This window comes from Siphateles boraxobius, unplaced genomic scaffold (genome assembly GCF_051911475.1).
Source record: "Siphateles boraxobius isolate OS27281-9 unplaced genomic scaffold, OSU_SipBor_1 41, whole genome shotgun sequence".
Taxonomy (NCBI): domain Eukaryota; kingdom Metazoa; phylum Chordata; class Actinopteri; order Cypriniformes; family Leuciscidae; genus Siphateles; species Siphateles boraxobius.
In genome coordinates this window covers 7021018-7035417 of record NW_027509042.1, presented here as the reverse complement: position 1 = coordinate 7035417, position 14400 = coordinate 7021018, and the positions used below count along the sequence as shown (strand labels likewise).

At 35.4% G+C, this 14400-nt stretch overlaps 1 protein-coding gene across 2 annotated transcripts; it reads right to left on the bottom strand.

The window, feature by feature from the left end:
• Positions 1-264: 264 nt before the first annotated feature.
• rbm19 (RNA binding motif protein 19) lies at positions 265-12997 on the bottom strand. Of its 2 annotated transcripts, XM_077197998.1 has the most exons (25): positions 12833-12987; positions 12014-12196; positions 11769-11903; positions 11519-11557; positions 11172-11418; positions 9799-10034; positions 9650-9709; positions 8966-9044; positions 8808-8879; positions 8473-8676; positions 8266-8396; positions 8068-8192; positions 7888-7984; positions 7698-7808; positions 6879-7079; positions 6655-6727; positions 5142-5299; positions 4836-4896; positions 4600-4679; positions 4429-4484; positions 3113-3232; positions 2811-2913; positions 2540-2660; positions 1110-1227; positions 520-927 (listed from the first exon to the last, which is right to left on the bottom strand). In XM_077197998.1, the coding sequence occupies exons 1-24, from the start codon at positions 12866-12868 to the stop codon at positions 1145-1147; spliced, it is 2811 nt and encodes a 936-aa protein (XP_077054113.1). In that variant the 5' UTR covers positions 12869-12987; the 3' UTR covers positions 520-927; positions 1110-1144. The 2 variants fall into 2 exon arrangements, with proteins under 2 accessions (XP_077054112.1, XP_077054113.1); XM_077197997.1 differs by having other exon boundaries at positions 265-1227; positions 12833-12997.
• Positions 12998-14400: the final 1403 nt, after the last annotated feature.

Genomic DNA, 14400 nt, shown 5'->3' with positions numbered 1-14400 from the left:
CGAGATGAATTTTCCCCGTGTTCAGAACAAGAAAGACTATCTGACCGATTCTGACAAACTAGTGTATCAAAGTGTCTTTTCGGATTCAAAATAGACAAAACTACTTTATGTAAATTACATAAGTTATGACCAATCTTTAAGAAAAAATATAGATACATTTGTTTATTCAAACGGCCACAGGTAGTGTTTGATCCTCCAAGTCGTTCACGGTATGATATGATACCCAGTTTTCCTGTTGTCAGTAGCATAAACGGAAAGTAAATGTTTAGTGCTGTAAAATTTATTGTGTATTCCAGCTTTTATTAGTCATATGGGTTTGGTTTGGATGGGTATAAGAAATAATGGTTGTTTGAAGACACCTGAACATGATGTCTGGAGAAACCCTTGTGATGCAGTACACTAGAATGTCCACTACGTGGTGTGTAATGCAACCAGAGTAGCCCAAGACTGTTTTGACCTAGACTGTACAAGTAGTACATTTTATGAAGTGATGTTTCTACTGTGATTACTACCCTAAGATAGGAACATTTCCAGACAATTTATTTGTCTCATCAATAAACAGTATGATCCCAACAATATAAAAGCACTTGCCATTTCTTGAAGACTGGAAAAACACTATTAAACAACAGAGCAAAAACACATGTTCTTAGGTTTTACATTATGATGCAATTATTCCAAGTCAAAAACAGACTACTACAAGAGATACATTTTGTGCCAAAAAAAATTGTTCAAGGAAACAGTTTCCATTTTTATCCTCTGCTACTGATATTTCGATCAATCACAATAGTGATTTTTCAATGTGCCCCATGTAGAGTATGAAATGTCTCGGCCCTCCGTGACGATTAAAAGCAGCTAAAGCAAACGTGGCCTTTGGGCATATTTTTCAAAAGGACTCCGTCGTCGAGTTCACCTTCAGCCGCAGTTGGTCTGCGAGGGAGATGCTGTGTTTAATACATTGACAGCAATAACAGGGATGATGTATGAGCATATAATAAAAAGCTAATTGGGAGCATCTGGGGCCAAAAGGAAGAATTCCTAAAGAGACCGTGAAGCAGCTGTTTAATACAGAGTCATAATAGAGATAAATGGAGTTCCACTGGATGATTTACTCTTATTGAAGCTGGAGGTGACTGACGGCTGCTATTCACTCCCCGTCTTCCTCCCCGACCTCCATCTGCTCCAAGATTCCCTCTAACACCTCCGCCTTCCTCCGCTTCTTTGGAGCATCTGACAGAGAAGATGAGAGGACAGATTTGAGCACAAATTTGTTTTAATTCAATTGAAGAAGGGAAATTACTAGAATTGCAACCAGTGTTTGGGAAACTACTTCAAATTAAAGGCTTTGGCAAGCTGCAGTTTTCAAGCAGTTAAGCAACAGTCAAACTACTGTTTGGAAAAAGTATTGAAAAAGTTAGTAGTTTGAGCTATATTAAGTTAACAACAATCAAGCTATTTGAGGGGGCAAAATCTTTTGAATTAAGTTACATGTAATATTGATAATTTACAAGGTCTTATTTGTTAAAGCATGAACTAACAATGCATAATATATTCTTACAGCATATATTAACCTTTGTTAATAGAAACATTTTAATTTTAGTTCACATTGCATTGCCTAGTATTAACAGATATAACTTTTGATCTTAAAAACCTCATACAGGTTTGGAACAACTTAAGGGTGAGTAAGTTCTACAATTCCTTTTTTTTGGGGGGGGGGGGGGGTGAACTATCCCTTTAAGATTAATAAATGCTGTAGGATATGGTTGTCAGTCCTGTATTTGAGTCCTTAATATAGTTATGTTCACACACACAGTTCAGTTATTAACGGGAGAGAAAACTGCATTCTATAACCGAACTCGCACCTGTAAATATTCAGGACTCATAACCGCATTCTCTAAAAACCCGCGCTGTGAACACAACTGGGCTGGACAACTAGTTGTCCGTCATGTCAGGGTGACAGAGCCGCTCTGCGCTGCACAAACGTGTCTACCATGTGTTGTGGGTTTTCATGTGTGGTTTAGCTTTCGGTGATGAACAGCGATGGACATATGAGCTGTGTGTCATCTGAAGGTTAGATACAGTCACTGTTCTCCACTGGAGAGCGGCTCCTGTCAGGTTTGAGTTCTACATGCGACTGAAGTGCTCTGCTCTCCATCAGATATAAAAGCTGCAGTCAGTTAATGAAGATTTGACGGATTAACTCGAGGCTCAACTGGACTGGTCTTATCAAAAGTGATCAGACATTTCCGTTTTATGGACATAGCTATCTTTGATATTACTTTGGGCACTGTCACTATGTTAACTGGTAAGAGAATACAGGCTCGACTCCCATTGAATGTTCATACAGACAGTATTCGAGATGCTACTGTAAGTTTCTGTTTCAACATTATGAGACACGCTTGTAATGAATGCGTCTGTCACTCCCAAAAACTGACAACTGACAAAGTGATCGTAGCCTTTTAGTAAGTTATTCGTCAAAACTGCTTGCAATGGTTTATGCTAAACTGTAACTGTTAATCTGCACATAAAACAAAAAAGTAACCATGAAAGTGCTGTGCGGTTTTTCGTCGCAGGTCGTCCACAGTGTCCTCTGCGTCTGCCCACTCCAACACCAGCCTCCTGCCGTACAGATGGGTACTGTGGCACAGCGCCGTGAACGCTTTCTGTGAGAGACCGGCACAAAATCAAAGCTTTTGTTAGATATACTGTAACTAGACACATAGAACAGGATCAGTGTTGATTGTTTGTTTTACAGGAGACTGTCTGACTGTGTAAAGCACGAAACAGAAAGACACAGAGACAGATGCACCCACCTTGGCATCCTGTTTAGTGAGGAAGTCAATGAAGCCAAAACCACGGTGGGCTCCACCGATCCCTTTCTTTGGCAGGCGGACTGTCTTCAGCTCTCCAAACGTACTGACAAAAAGAAACAACACCTGCACTTCAAATAAGAACTCACATGAGGACTATTTCACAATAATTACAAGGGTACCAAGTTTAAAACCATGATACTTTCAGTCAACTTCAAACAGAACAGGGCAAATTATTCCAACTGTTGACTATAACATAAACATGAAACGCAACAAATATCCGTTAAATGTGAAACAAGGCTTACCAGAAGAGTTCTCGCAGTTCTTTCACTGTGGCCTGGAAGGGGACGTTTCGCACCAGGATCTTAGAAGTCCTCTGTTTCCTGGAGGTTTGCTTTTTCCTCTTGGGTTCCGCCACACCTGACCTGCAAAAACAACAGAAGGAAAACGGTTTTCACTCATGCATGTGACTAGTGCCCTTTATTATGCTTGTTGTTGACTTTATTGGTCAAACTGACTAAGAAAGCACATATGAAAGAATTCATAAGCAATGATATTACAAAAAGCAATCTAAAAAAAAAAATTAAAACACTGACTGTATATAATCTTTTGTTTACCATTTTACATCAAACTGGATCGCTTCAACAAAAGCACACTGTGACTAGAAATTTCTAAAGTAAACCATTTATGTTAAATATTCTTTTTAAATACAGGTGAATATGGTATATGCAAATTATACAAATCATGAGTTACTGCTATGAAACTTTACCAAGTTTCTCATCACTTTAATTAAAATATCTTCTGTATTATAAGTTGCCCCGAAAAACATTAATGTGAAAATTAGACACTTATTATCCATTACTTTCTGAAAACAAAAATATATATTTTCAGCAAATCCATGAACTCTAGGAGTTTGTTCTTATATTCTTTGAAAATAATAATTTTGCAGAAAGGTGCAGAATTTGAAGAAAAGTATATGAACAGATAATAATTTTATAAATTTTTGTAAAAATAAAAAGTTTGGTTCATGTCTGTTAAATTGGAAGTTCAGATTTCGGTCTCATTACGATGCTTAAACAATTCTTCTCAGAAAATTACAATTACATGCAAGGACATATATAATACAAGAAAATTAGCCCCAAACCAGACACATATATGTAAATGTTCTAAAGTACTTTGCTTTAATAATGTACAGCTTAAACACCAGTATTTTCTGCCATGATCACTTCCATATCCATCAATTAGAACTCTGCTGCTTAAAAATCAGCACCAAAGCAAAAGTATTCATATTTTACCTACCTAAGTTATAAAATGTTAATTTGCAGTCTGAATTAAATATCAGAAAAAAAGATACTGTACCACAAAATAATGGCAAGAAAACACGTCTGTCTATTGGCAAATCTTTACATGCTTCAGATCAAACAAACAAAGTGTGACCAATGAAGTTTGATTCAAATGCAAATGACTCTTATGAGCTAGTTCTTAATGAGTTCATCTAAAACCGATAAGTTCTTCACTGAATTAACTAAATTCATAATCAGAAGGCTTGGCGAGCCCTAAGAGAGAGAGCTTGGGGTTTGTGAAACCATGTCCTACACAGAACATGAAGATTTCAACTTACTTGACTTCTCTTTCTGATATTTTTAGCTCAAGCTGGTGCTCATCAACTGTGCAGTGCTGCAAAAAATGAAAGTAATGAAAAAGATGTCTGAATTTTTTTCATCACATGAATATTTGTGCAAAGTAAGAGTACATAAATACAGCAATGACAGAACAGCAGATGTTCATTTACCTGTAGCTTTCTCATGGCTTTCTGTGCTGCCTTTGGAGTTTTGTACTGAACAAATCCATAACCCATTGATAACATTTTACCTGAGAGAGAGAGAGAGACAAAAAGAAGGTGAGATTCAAGTATACAGGAAATAAGATGGAGAAATTACAAAAGAGAGAGAGAGAGAGAGAAAATAAACAAATAACAAATATACAGATGAATATCAATGGTAAATATGCATGTCTGTGAAATCAAACCTGCTTTATCTCTCTTCTTTGATATTGTGCAGCTTTTCACCACACCATATTTAGAAAATGTCTGTCAAAAGAACACAATGAAACCCATATGGTGAGACACGGGCCGGTTTTACACCTGTTATTGACAACATCCGTTGGGGGTGATCCGATCACACAACACATGTTGCTGCTTACACCTGCTACTAACAAGCATCTCAAATGAGTCTCCTGTGACCAGAACAAGAAAACTTCTCATGTTTCCACTACAAAAACCTAAACCACAAGATCTGCAGTTTGCTGCTAAAGCGCTTGTGCTCTTGAGCTCACCTCTTGTAATGTTTCCTCTGAGGTGTTAAAGTTGAGGTTCTTAATGAAGAGAGTCGAGCCAGGCAAAATCTCTTCTTCCTCCTCCTCATCCTCCTCCTCTTCTTCTTCCTTTTTGGCCAAGTTATTGTTCTTAACATTTGCATCTTTGGTTTGAGGCTCTGAGTGGAGCAAAAGAAGGATGGATATTTAGACGGAACGAGAAAAACTACAGAAAATAAAGCACTGAAGCGTTTTCTAGAAATAGGACTGACAAAACACTGATTAAGATGTCCTGAAGGAAATACTTCAGAATTTTAATTAATTTGGTAACATTTTGCAATAAAATTCAATTTGTTAACATTAGTTAATCATGGACATCATGAACTAACATTCAACAATAATCTTATAAAGGATCTATTAATCTAGGTTAATGCTTATTTATTAAGCAACATTAAAACAAATGAAAGAAAGTAATACTTTTATTCAGCAAGGATGCATAAAATGTATCAAAAGTGATAGTAAAAGACATTTATAATTTCACAAATGGTTTCTATAATAAAATAAATGCTGCAAACAAACTTTATATCCATCAAAGATTCCTGAAAAAAAATCCATTAATTAAGGCAGCTCAACTGTTTACAACATTGATAATAATAAGAAATATTTCTTGAGCATCAAATCAGCATATTAGAAGGATTTCTGGAGGATCATGTGACTCTGAAGACTGGAGTGATGATGCTGAAAATTCAGCTTTACATCACAGGAATAAATTACCTTTTAAAATATATATTCAAATATTGACAATAGTTATTTTAATTTAATTCTAATAGTTATTTTTGATCAAATAAATGCAGCCTTGGTGAGCATAAGAGACTTCTTTCAAAAATATTTAGAAAATCCGACCCCAAATATCTGAACGGTAGTGTATATAATATACAATTGTTCAACTTAAAATGCTAAAAATGCATAAGTATATCTAGAAATGTATTTAATATGAACAAAGATTAACAAATGCTGTAAATGATTTGTTTATTGTTAGTTTGTGATGTCTAATGCATTTACTAATGTTAATGATGAACAAACATTATTGTAAAGTTTTATTGCATTTTAATCGTTTTAATTTTAACAATAAATTATAACAGAATTTTTATTTTTTTGGCAAACCATTCTCACTTATGAAATTAATAAATACATATCCTAAACTTTATTTAAAATGTAAAACATTTGGTAGCTAAAAGTATCACAATATCCAAAATATTTACAAACATGTCAAGGGAAGGGCTTGTTGGATGGTGTTCAAGTTCGCTTGAAATGTACACACCTTATTATGGAATTGTGATTTGGAATTTTGATGATTGGAATTCACTGCAGATTCCATGCAGGACTGTTTGTAATTAATTCTCATGTTGTCTTTTCAATAAATATCACGGTTATGAACATAAGAATGTTTAGCCATACATATATCCTTCATACAAAAAGATGAAATTGCTGGTTTAAGCACCAACGAACTGATATGTCAATATTAAAGGATTACCTGGTTTCGGTTTTGGAGGAGTTGTAAAGACCGCTACAGGAGCCCACTCCAGATACAAGGGAACATGCTGGAACTGGGGAGATAGACAGTATAACATCATACCATGTCCCTAATTCAAGCTTTAACTAACCAAAGACACAAATAAATATTATATAAATAAAAACATATACAAGTTCCTTTTTCCAGTGAAAACAGTAGCTCAAATGCCCATCACACACACTGACCTTTGTGTATGCAAGCTTCGTGAAGGCCCGTTTGGCTTCGGTGGGCTCCAGGAACTCCACTATAGCAGTGAGGCCAGATGGGGGCAGCAGAACTCTTCCCAGAGATCCATGGGGCGAGAACAAAGCCTCAAGCTCTCCGACCTGCACTTCTGAAGGCAAGTTCTTCACCAGGAACACAGAGTTACTGCGCTGACCTGAGGCCTAAATAGACCGAAAATCACAGACACGCATTAACATAATTATGATTTATGACAAACATAAATATGGATTTGGACATTAGTTGTCACAATAAGCGTTTTGGGGAATTCTGTCACAGAATCAGAATTCGGATGATTGAAATTCTTTGCAGATACCGAGCAGACCTAATTATGAATCATTCTCACAATATTATTTAAATTGATGACTATTAAACTTGAAATGTGTTTTAAATATGAATGCACAATATATCAGTAACATCAGTAATTAGGTGATATTAAGCCTTTTTATTCATTAATATCAATATTATATGTATTAATATCTATATTTTAAAATTTAGATAACCTTCGCCTAAATATTTAATATTTTAAAATGTAATGGTAGAATTCAAAACTACAAAATGTTAAGGGTTTTATTTTTCATTGTAGTATTTAAAGCAAAGTAAAGTAAGTAAAGATGGCCATTAATTCTCTCAGACATGAGAGGCCTTTATGTTATTAGGCCCGCATAATTTTAGTAAAAATTGTATCATTATTGATATTATCATCTTGATATCATCAAAGGCATCTGCCATCAGCGATATCATCGATACACGTACTATCATCTCTCTGCACAACCCTGTACCTGACTGAATGAGTCCAGGGACACTCCGTTTTCCAGGAGAAACTGTCTGGTCTCTTGAACGATCTGTGTCTCTCCGAGGGCCATCCTCACAGCCAGACTGCCATCAGACTCCTGCATACATACACAAATCCAGTGTTACCCATGTTAATCCTCTCAAGAAAAAGACAATTCACAGGTCCAAAATACTCACGTGATCTAACACTTTGCTCTTGGTTGTGTTGTATTTCTGAGCGATGGCATCGGCCACTGCGCTCGTGCCCAAAAACAGTGTGTTCCAGTTATGAGAGCTGTGTAAAAAAGAAAAACGGTGAACACAACTGGAAATTTTCCTCAGAGGCTTTGAGCTCCAGATAGTTTATCAATTTCTGACCTGCCGCTGGCTGATTTGTCTTTGGCATCTTTACTTCTCTTAAATGAGGAGCTGCCTGGAGTGTTGGGCCCCTGATCGGGATTTTCCTTCTTCAGCCTTGAAGCCATGACATGCAGAACCCGCCCCTAGTGGGTCCAAACAGTTGTAAGGAAGCAAATAAAACTACGCAGACAAAACTAAGATGAAAGTGATCAGTACCTGGAATACGTGGCCATCCAGTTGAGTCAAGGCTGAGACTGCGTTCTCTGGTATCATGTATGTAACAAAGGCAAAGCCCTTGGGCTTCTTAGTCAGACTGTCTATGGGGAAATGCACCTCAGAAATAGGACCTGATGAAGACACAAGAAAAATAAGTGGCTTTTAAACATGGATCGTGAAATGATGAGGCAGATCTCCAACACTCACCATGTTTGATGAAGACTTCTTTCAAATCTTCTTCAGTGCATGTGTAGGGCAGGTTCCTGATGAAAAGTCTTCCCGATTCCGCCACATCTTCCTCTTCCTCATCGTCCTTCAGCTCACGCACAAAATTTCTCTCCTTTTTGCTTTCCTTTGCAGGCATTTTGTTTTTAAAGTTGTTGGCTCTGAACACTTCAATATATCGCCCCCCTGTGAGTTTACACAGATAATGTATTGCACATGAACAAGTGTTATTTGCAGTACTTGTTTTTGAATTGGTTGTGCTCCCAAAACAAAAAACACAACTCAAGGATTTTTTCACAGTTGTGTACTTTGCTTACCCATGTAGTCTCTGTTCAGGCGCAGGGCCCTCTCGACCTCTGCTTCTGAGCGCAGGTCCACATACACGTAACCTTATCAGGGGAAATTCAACCAATCAAATGGCACCAGAGTGAAATCTTCAGACCATCAACAGACAGTAAACAACAGAAGCTCTTACCTGTGTTGCGCCCATCCTTGTTTTTTGCAAATCGAATGGCAACAGGTTTCAAAGGCACCATAAATTCTTTCACTTGTTGCTAGTGTGAAGTGGTAAATCAGACAAAAAAAAAACAGGCAAAAGATACTGAAAAGATCAATTATAAGATAGATGTCTAGATTTGTGTTATTTATGTGACAACAGTGGAATAATGATGCTGAAAATTCAGCTTTACATCACAAGAATAAATTATTTTTAAAAAATAATTTAAAATATATTAAAATATACATTTATTTTTGATCAAATAAATGCAGGCTTGGGGAGAAAGTGAATTATTTAAAAAAATATTTAAATGCAATAGTGACCCCAAACTTATACTTACAATTATATTATTAGGAATATATTTATTCACCTATAAAAAGTGTAAATCTAACATAACTAATTTCTATGATAATAACAAGAACAAGAGTGTAATCATAAGTAATATTAACACACCAAGTGCCTTTGGTTAATTAGGATTACTCTGTAATTATATATGTAAATACATGGCAACATGAACACTGTAAAATAAAGTGAATTTGAAATTATAAAAAAAACACGTATAATAATAAATGGACCTGGTAAAACAGTCCTTGAATATTAACAAAAGTTGTTGAACAAAAACAAACATACATATTCAATCTCGGCCAATAATCAGTATCTCACCTCTTTGACGTTGAAAGGAGCTCCTCGTAGCTTGACTGTGAACCCTGTGCTCGACTCAATCTATAATAGTGTATGAACAGCACAAACAAATGAGCCTTTAATAGCCAACTATTCCATATTAAACCCCATGACAGTTTTATCACACTGACCATGTTTTGGGCTGTTGGCTTATGTGCACTATCTGTGTGCTGGGCCGGGGACTCTTCCTCTTCCTCATCTTCTTCCTTTTCCTCGTCCACTTCCTTATCCTCATCGGCAGAATTGGCACTGTCCTCTTCATTCTTTTCCATCTCTTTCTCATCCACCATGTCTGATTTCTCCACAATTTTGGAGCGAAGATAGTCCATATCAGATAGATCTTTCTTTAAGGCTTTCTTTGCGATATCTGGTAAGAAAACACATATGGAGAGCATAATAATTCACACCTACACAAATACAGTACAAGTGCATGAAGAAAAGATTGGTGACACTTTAACTTAAAGTCCCCCTGTGGTGAAAATCAAGTTTTTAATGTTGTTTATTTGTCTGTGTGGTATTTTTTAAATCCTTTAAGACAACCCATGGTCAAATTCATAAGTCAACCCCATTGCTGAGTATTTTCTCCTTAAAACTGCAGTGAACCAAAGACAGTCTCAAAATCACGATTTGAAATCGCTGGTGTTTCTGACGTCACAAACTACCTTGTAACCAATCACGTCAACCGTGTGGTCGTCAACGAGTGGATCTCTGAGCTAGTGTGAGTGAGTGGAGGCTAATTTGCATATTCATAGAACCGCGTATAGTAAATGAGGCAAGGGTGTAGACTGTAGAGTTACATTCAAGTATTTTAAGGCATGAAGAATATTTTTAAATATGTAATTTTGGTGATCAAAGATTCATTTTAAGGGATAACATGATTGACTACAGGGGGACACCACTTTAAAGACTTTATGTGTAATGCATTATAAAGGTATTTATAATGTACATTATATGATCTTTTCATAATTAATTGCAACCAAAGTTAAAATGCATTATACAATTTGCAGATTACTTGTTACATCTGAAATTGGTTGTTTTCCATGTGTTTTAATGCATTATAATTTCTAAATGTGTTTTCAATGAATAGATAAGTATTACAATGTATTATAACTGTGGTTACAAATATTCATGAGACCACACAATGCATTACAAGGCATGATTAATGTATTAAAAATATTTTTATAATGCTTTATATTAAATTGATTAAGTGTGCTAAAATAAAAGTTTGTTTATATAATGTGTGTATATATGTGTGTGTGTGTGTGTATATATATATATATATATATATATATATACAAACATAGTAATACACACACATATTATATAAACACAAACTTTTATCTTCTCTGTTAGATACGACTAATCGATTTGACAGCACTACTTTATATATAAAGGCTTTAATTAAAGTGTTAGCAAATTATCTTTGTAACCCACAGAGAAATGTTGTATTGCCTGCTATAGGAATCACAAAAAAAGAATCTAGAATTCAGCACAAAGTTCTCACCTTGTTTATCCTCTTCCTCAGCAGCATCCTCATCATCACTCAGTTGCTCTGATTCATCAGAGTCAAAGTTCAGGTAATCATCCTTAACAGGCACTTTCTTCTGCTTCTGTTTCTGCTTCTTCTGCTCCTTCTTCTCTTTTTCAGCTCCAATAGAAGCCGCTTCCACCGTGTCATTGGCCCACGTGGGCACCTGTGTGCGTTTCTGGTGCGCAGCCAGGAACTCCTGGAAGCTCTGGTCTTTTTGAAGCTAAGGATTTCAAATGACATTTTATAGGATGTCTGCATTTTTACAGGAGTATGATTTGTGTAATGCGATAAAGAATAGAGTTTAGGAGTAGCAAACTTACATCTCTAAGAAGAATACTCAAAGGCTTCTTCTGCTGCTTCTATGGAGATAGAGTGACTGCATAAATTCAGTTTGATTTATTTGTATTGCACTTATTGCAATACACATTGTTCCAAATAGACAAATGAAGAAAACGAAAAGAAAAATCAACAAGGCCTTTCAATAAAACTGTTTGCAAACAATAAAGTGAGTGGGTCATAAATGTCCCATTTTGCTCAGCGCACACAGTAAAAAATGACAAATGAATTTACCAATGAATCTTCCTTTTTTTCTAGTTGTTCACATGATCCATGTTCTTCTGTAACTTTGTTTGCTGATGGTTGACGTGTGTGTTTGCTCCAAGGTCTGGCTTTGTTTGGGTCTCCAAAATCTGTGCAGGATTCCACCTTATTCAAGCAGATGATGAATAAGATGAGAATTACAAGAAACAATGTTCAACTAACTATTTGCATTACTATTTTTATCTGTTAGGGATTTCCTTCCAAATTTCACTTACAGTAACTCTAGATGTGTCCACAAAGCTCTTGTCGAAATGTTTCAGAGCTTTATTTGCATCTTCTTCCGTCTTGAAACCAACAAATCCAAATTTGCGGAATTTGCCATCTTTGGTAAATTTCAACGTACAATCGGTAAGCGTCCCAAAATCCGCAAACATCTTACGGAAGCGATCTTCCTTCATCTGGGGAAAACAGAATAAATACAATTTCAACAGTTGTAAGTCAACGGTTCAAATCACATATATTTCATACACATACAGTTTAAGGGCTCAATGCATTTATCATTCCCTGAAAGTGCCTATAACAATTTATGGTTAAACTTTATTTTAAGGTGTCCGTGTTACAGTGTAATTATTAGGACATTACATGTACTTACTACAGGGTTAGGATGAGGGTTTGTTTTAGGGTTAGTTAGTTAGTTAGTTAGTTAGTTAGTTAGTTAGTTTGCATAATGTATAGTTATTACTACAGTAACTGCATGTAACAAGTGTGACAAGAACACTGTTAAATAAAATTTTACCCAATTTATTCTACAATGCCATGTTAACGTTACACTGATGCTATCAAATGTAATACCATGATACTTGGCTACAGCATAACGTTAGCATTCAAATAGAGCTCCAAAAGTCTCTGGCAGTACCATGAAATCTCCATGACACCAATTCAAATAAAAACATAGTTGAGACTTTTTTGTTAGTGAACACAGTAAAGAAGGGTGTTTAAAAGTTAGTTATAACGTTAACTGTTACACTTTCGCAGGCGCATGCATCTTTGACAGCGAACTTGCAACATGTTCTAATATCATTACAAATACTCACCCCATTTGGGAGATTCTTGACTATTAACCTTGACATTTTTCTGATCTTGGTGTGATTTTTTGAGGTAAAATAACCATATATTGTTTTATCAACAAAAAAGCATGGTGCGCTTCAGTAAGACGCCATCTTTACCGTATGACGTAAACTGCGTCACCAAATGAACTTGCTGAGTATAGCTCCCTCTTCTGGACATTACTGGAATGATAGGATGCACTCATAGACATTTAAAATCACTTCTATTCCCAGTGATTGTAAACTCACAAGAACCTCCATTAAATCTGAACATAATTACTTTATCAGGTCTCTTTTCGCAAACCCAACATTGAGCCATTAGGATTGTTACCATCTCTGCTGTATACAGAATGTCCCATCTGTTATTCTTACAGCCTTCCTAACCTCAAACTCTGGGACATAGAATGGACCCCCTGTCCTTCCAGTTTCTATGCTTTTAGAACCATCTGTGTATATTTTAAGGAAAGGTATAATGTGTGTGTGTATATATATATATATATATATATATATATATATATATATATATATATATATTCTGTTACACATCTTTTTTACATTAAACCCATCACCCTTTCTCCTGATTTTCTCTATAACTTAAAGTCTATTTCAGGCAAACTAAAGTGGTATTATAGGTATAGGTATAGGTACAAATATTGGGGTAAATAACTTTGAGTCTAGCCCAGTTTCATTAATCCGCTTTTTTTTATTCTCTGTAGATTAATTTTTAGTTTTTCTCTTGCAATGATGCACTAATCCTTTCCTTTACTTAAAATAAAACTTTGGCACATTAAAATATAAATAAAACTACACATTTGTAGTGTAACTTAAAACTTTGAAATATATATAAATTTGGCATTGTCTTTTAAACATGGGAAAAAATAGCTTATTATAGGTAAGGCAGTTACAGGCAATCCCTTTTAAAACATAAAATCTAAAGCTTAGATAGATGAAAAGTCTGTATCTGTTAACAAATATTTCTCTTTTTTCTCATAACTGACAAAGATTATAAAAAATGTTTAAATGCAATTCTGTGGACTATTATCTTGGATTTAATTATAGCTAAATACCATTTAAAACTTAATTAGTTCCTTATTAGTTAAAACTTAATTAACTTAATAAGTCTTAATTAATGCCTGTAATAAGTCTTTATATTGTGCTATAAATGTCCTCTTTTTGCATGAAATCATTATCTGTAAACTGCCACATTGCACAATAAAGGACTTCTCTATTAAACACACCCTAGTCCACAGTCAGTATACATGCATTTCGATTCTACCGGTTGGACCTCTCTTGATCTACAAAGGTAGTTTGTAGCTATAAAGGTAGCTAATTCATGATTATTATGATTCATTACTCTTCACACACATTCATCTTCAATGAAGGACTGAAGTGAGTCAAGTCTATAGAGACACTTTGTCTGCGCTTCAATTAATGGCTTTCCAAACCACATTTGAGTAGAGGTTTAGAGCCAACTAAGCAATAGAAAAATGAAAACTAGATCAGTAAAGTAATATACTGAGTCGATAATTAAATGTGTTTTGTATATTTATAGAAAT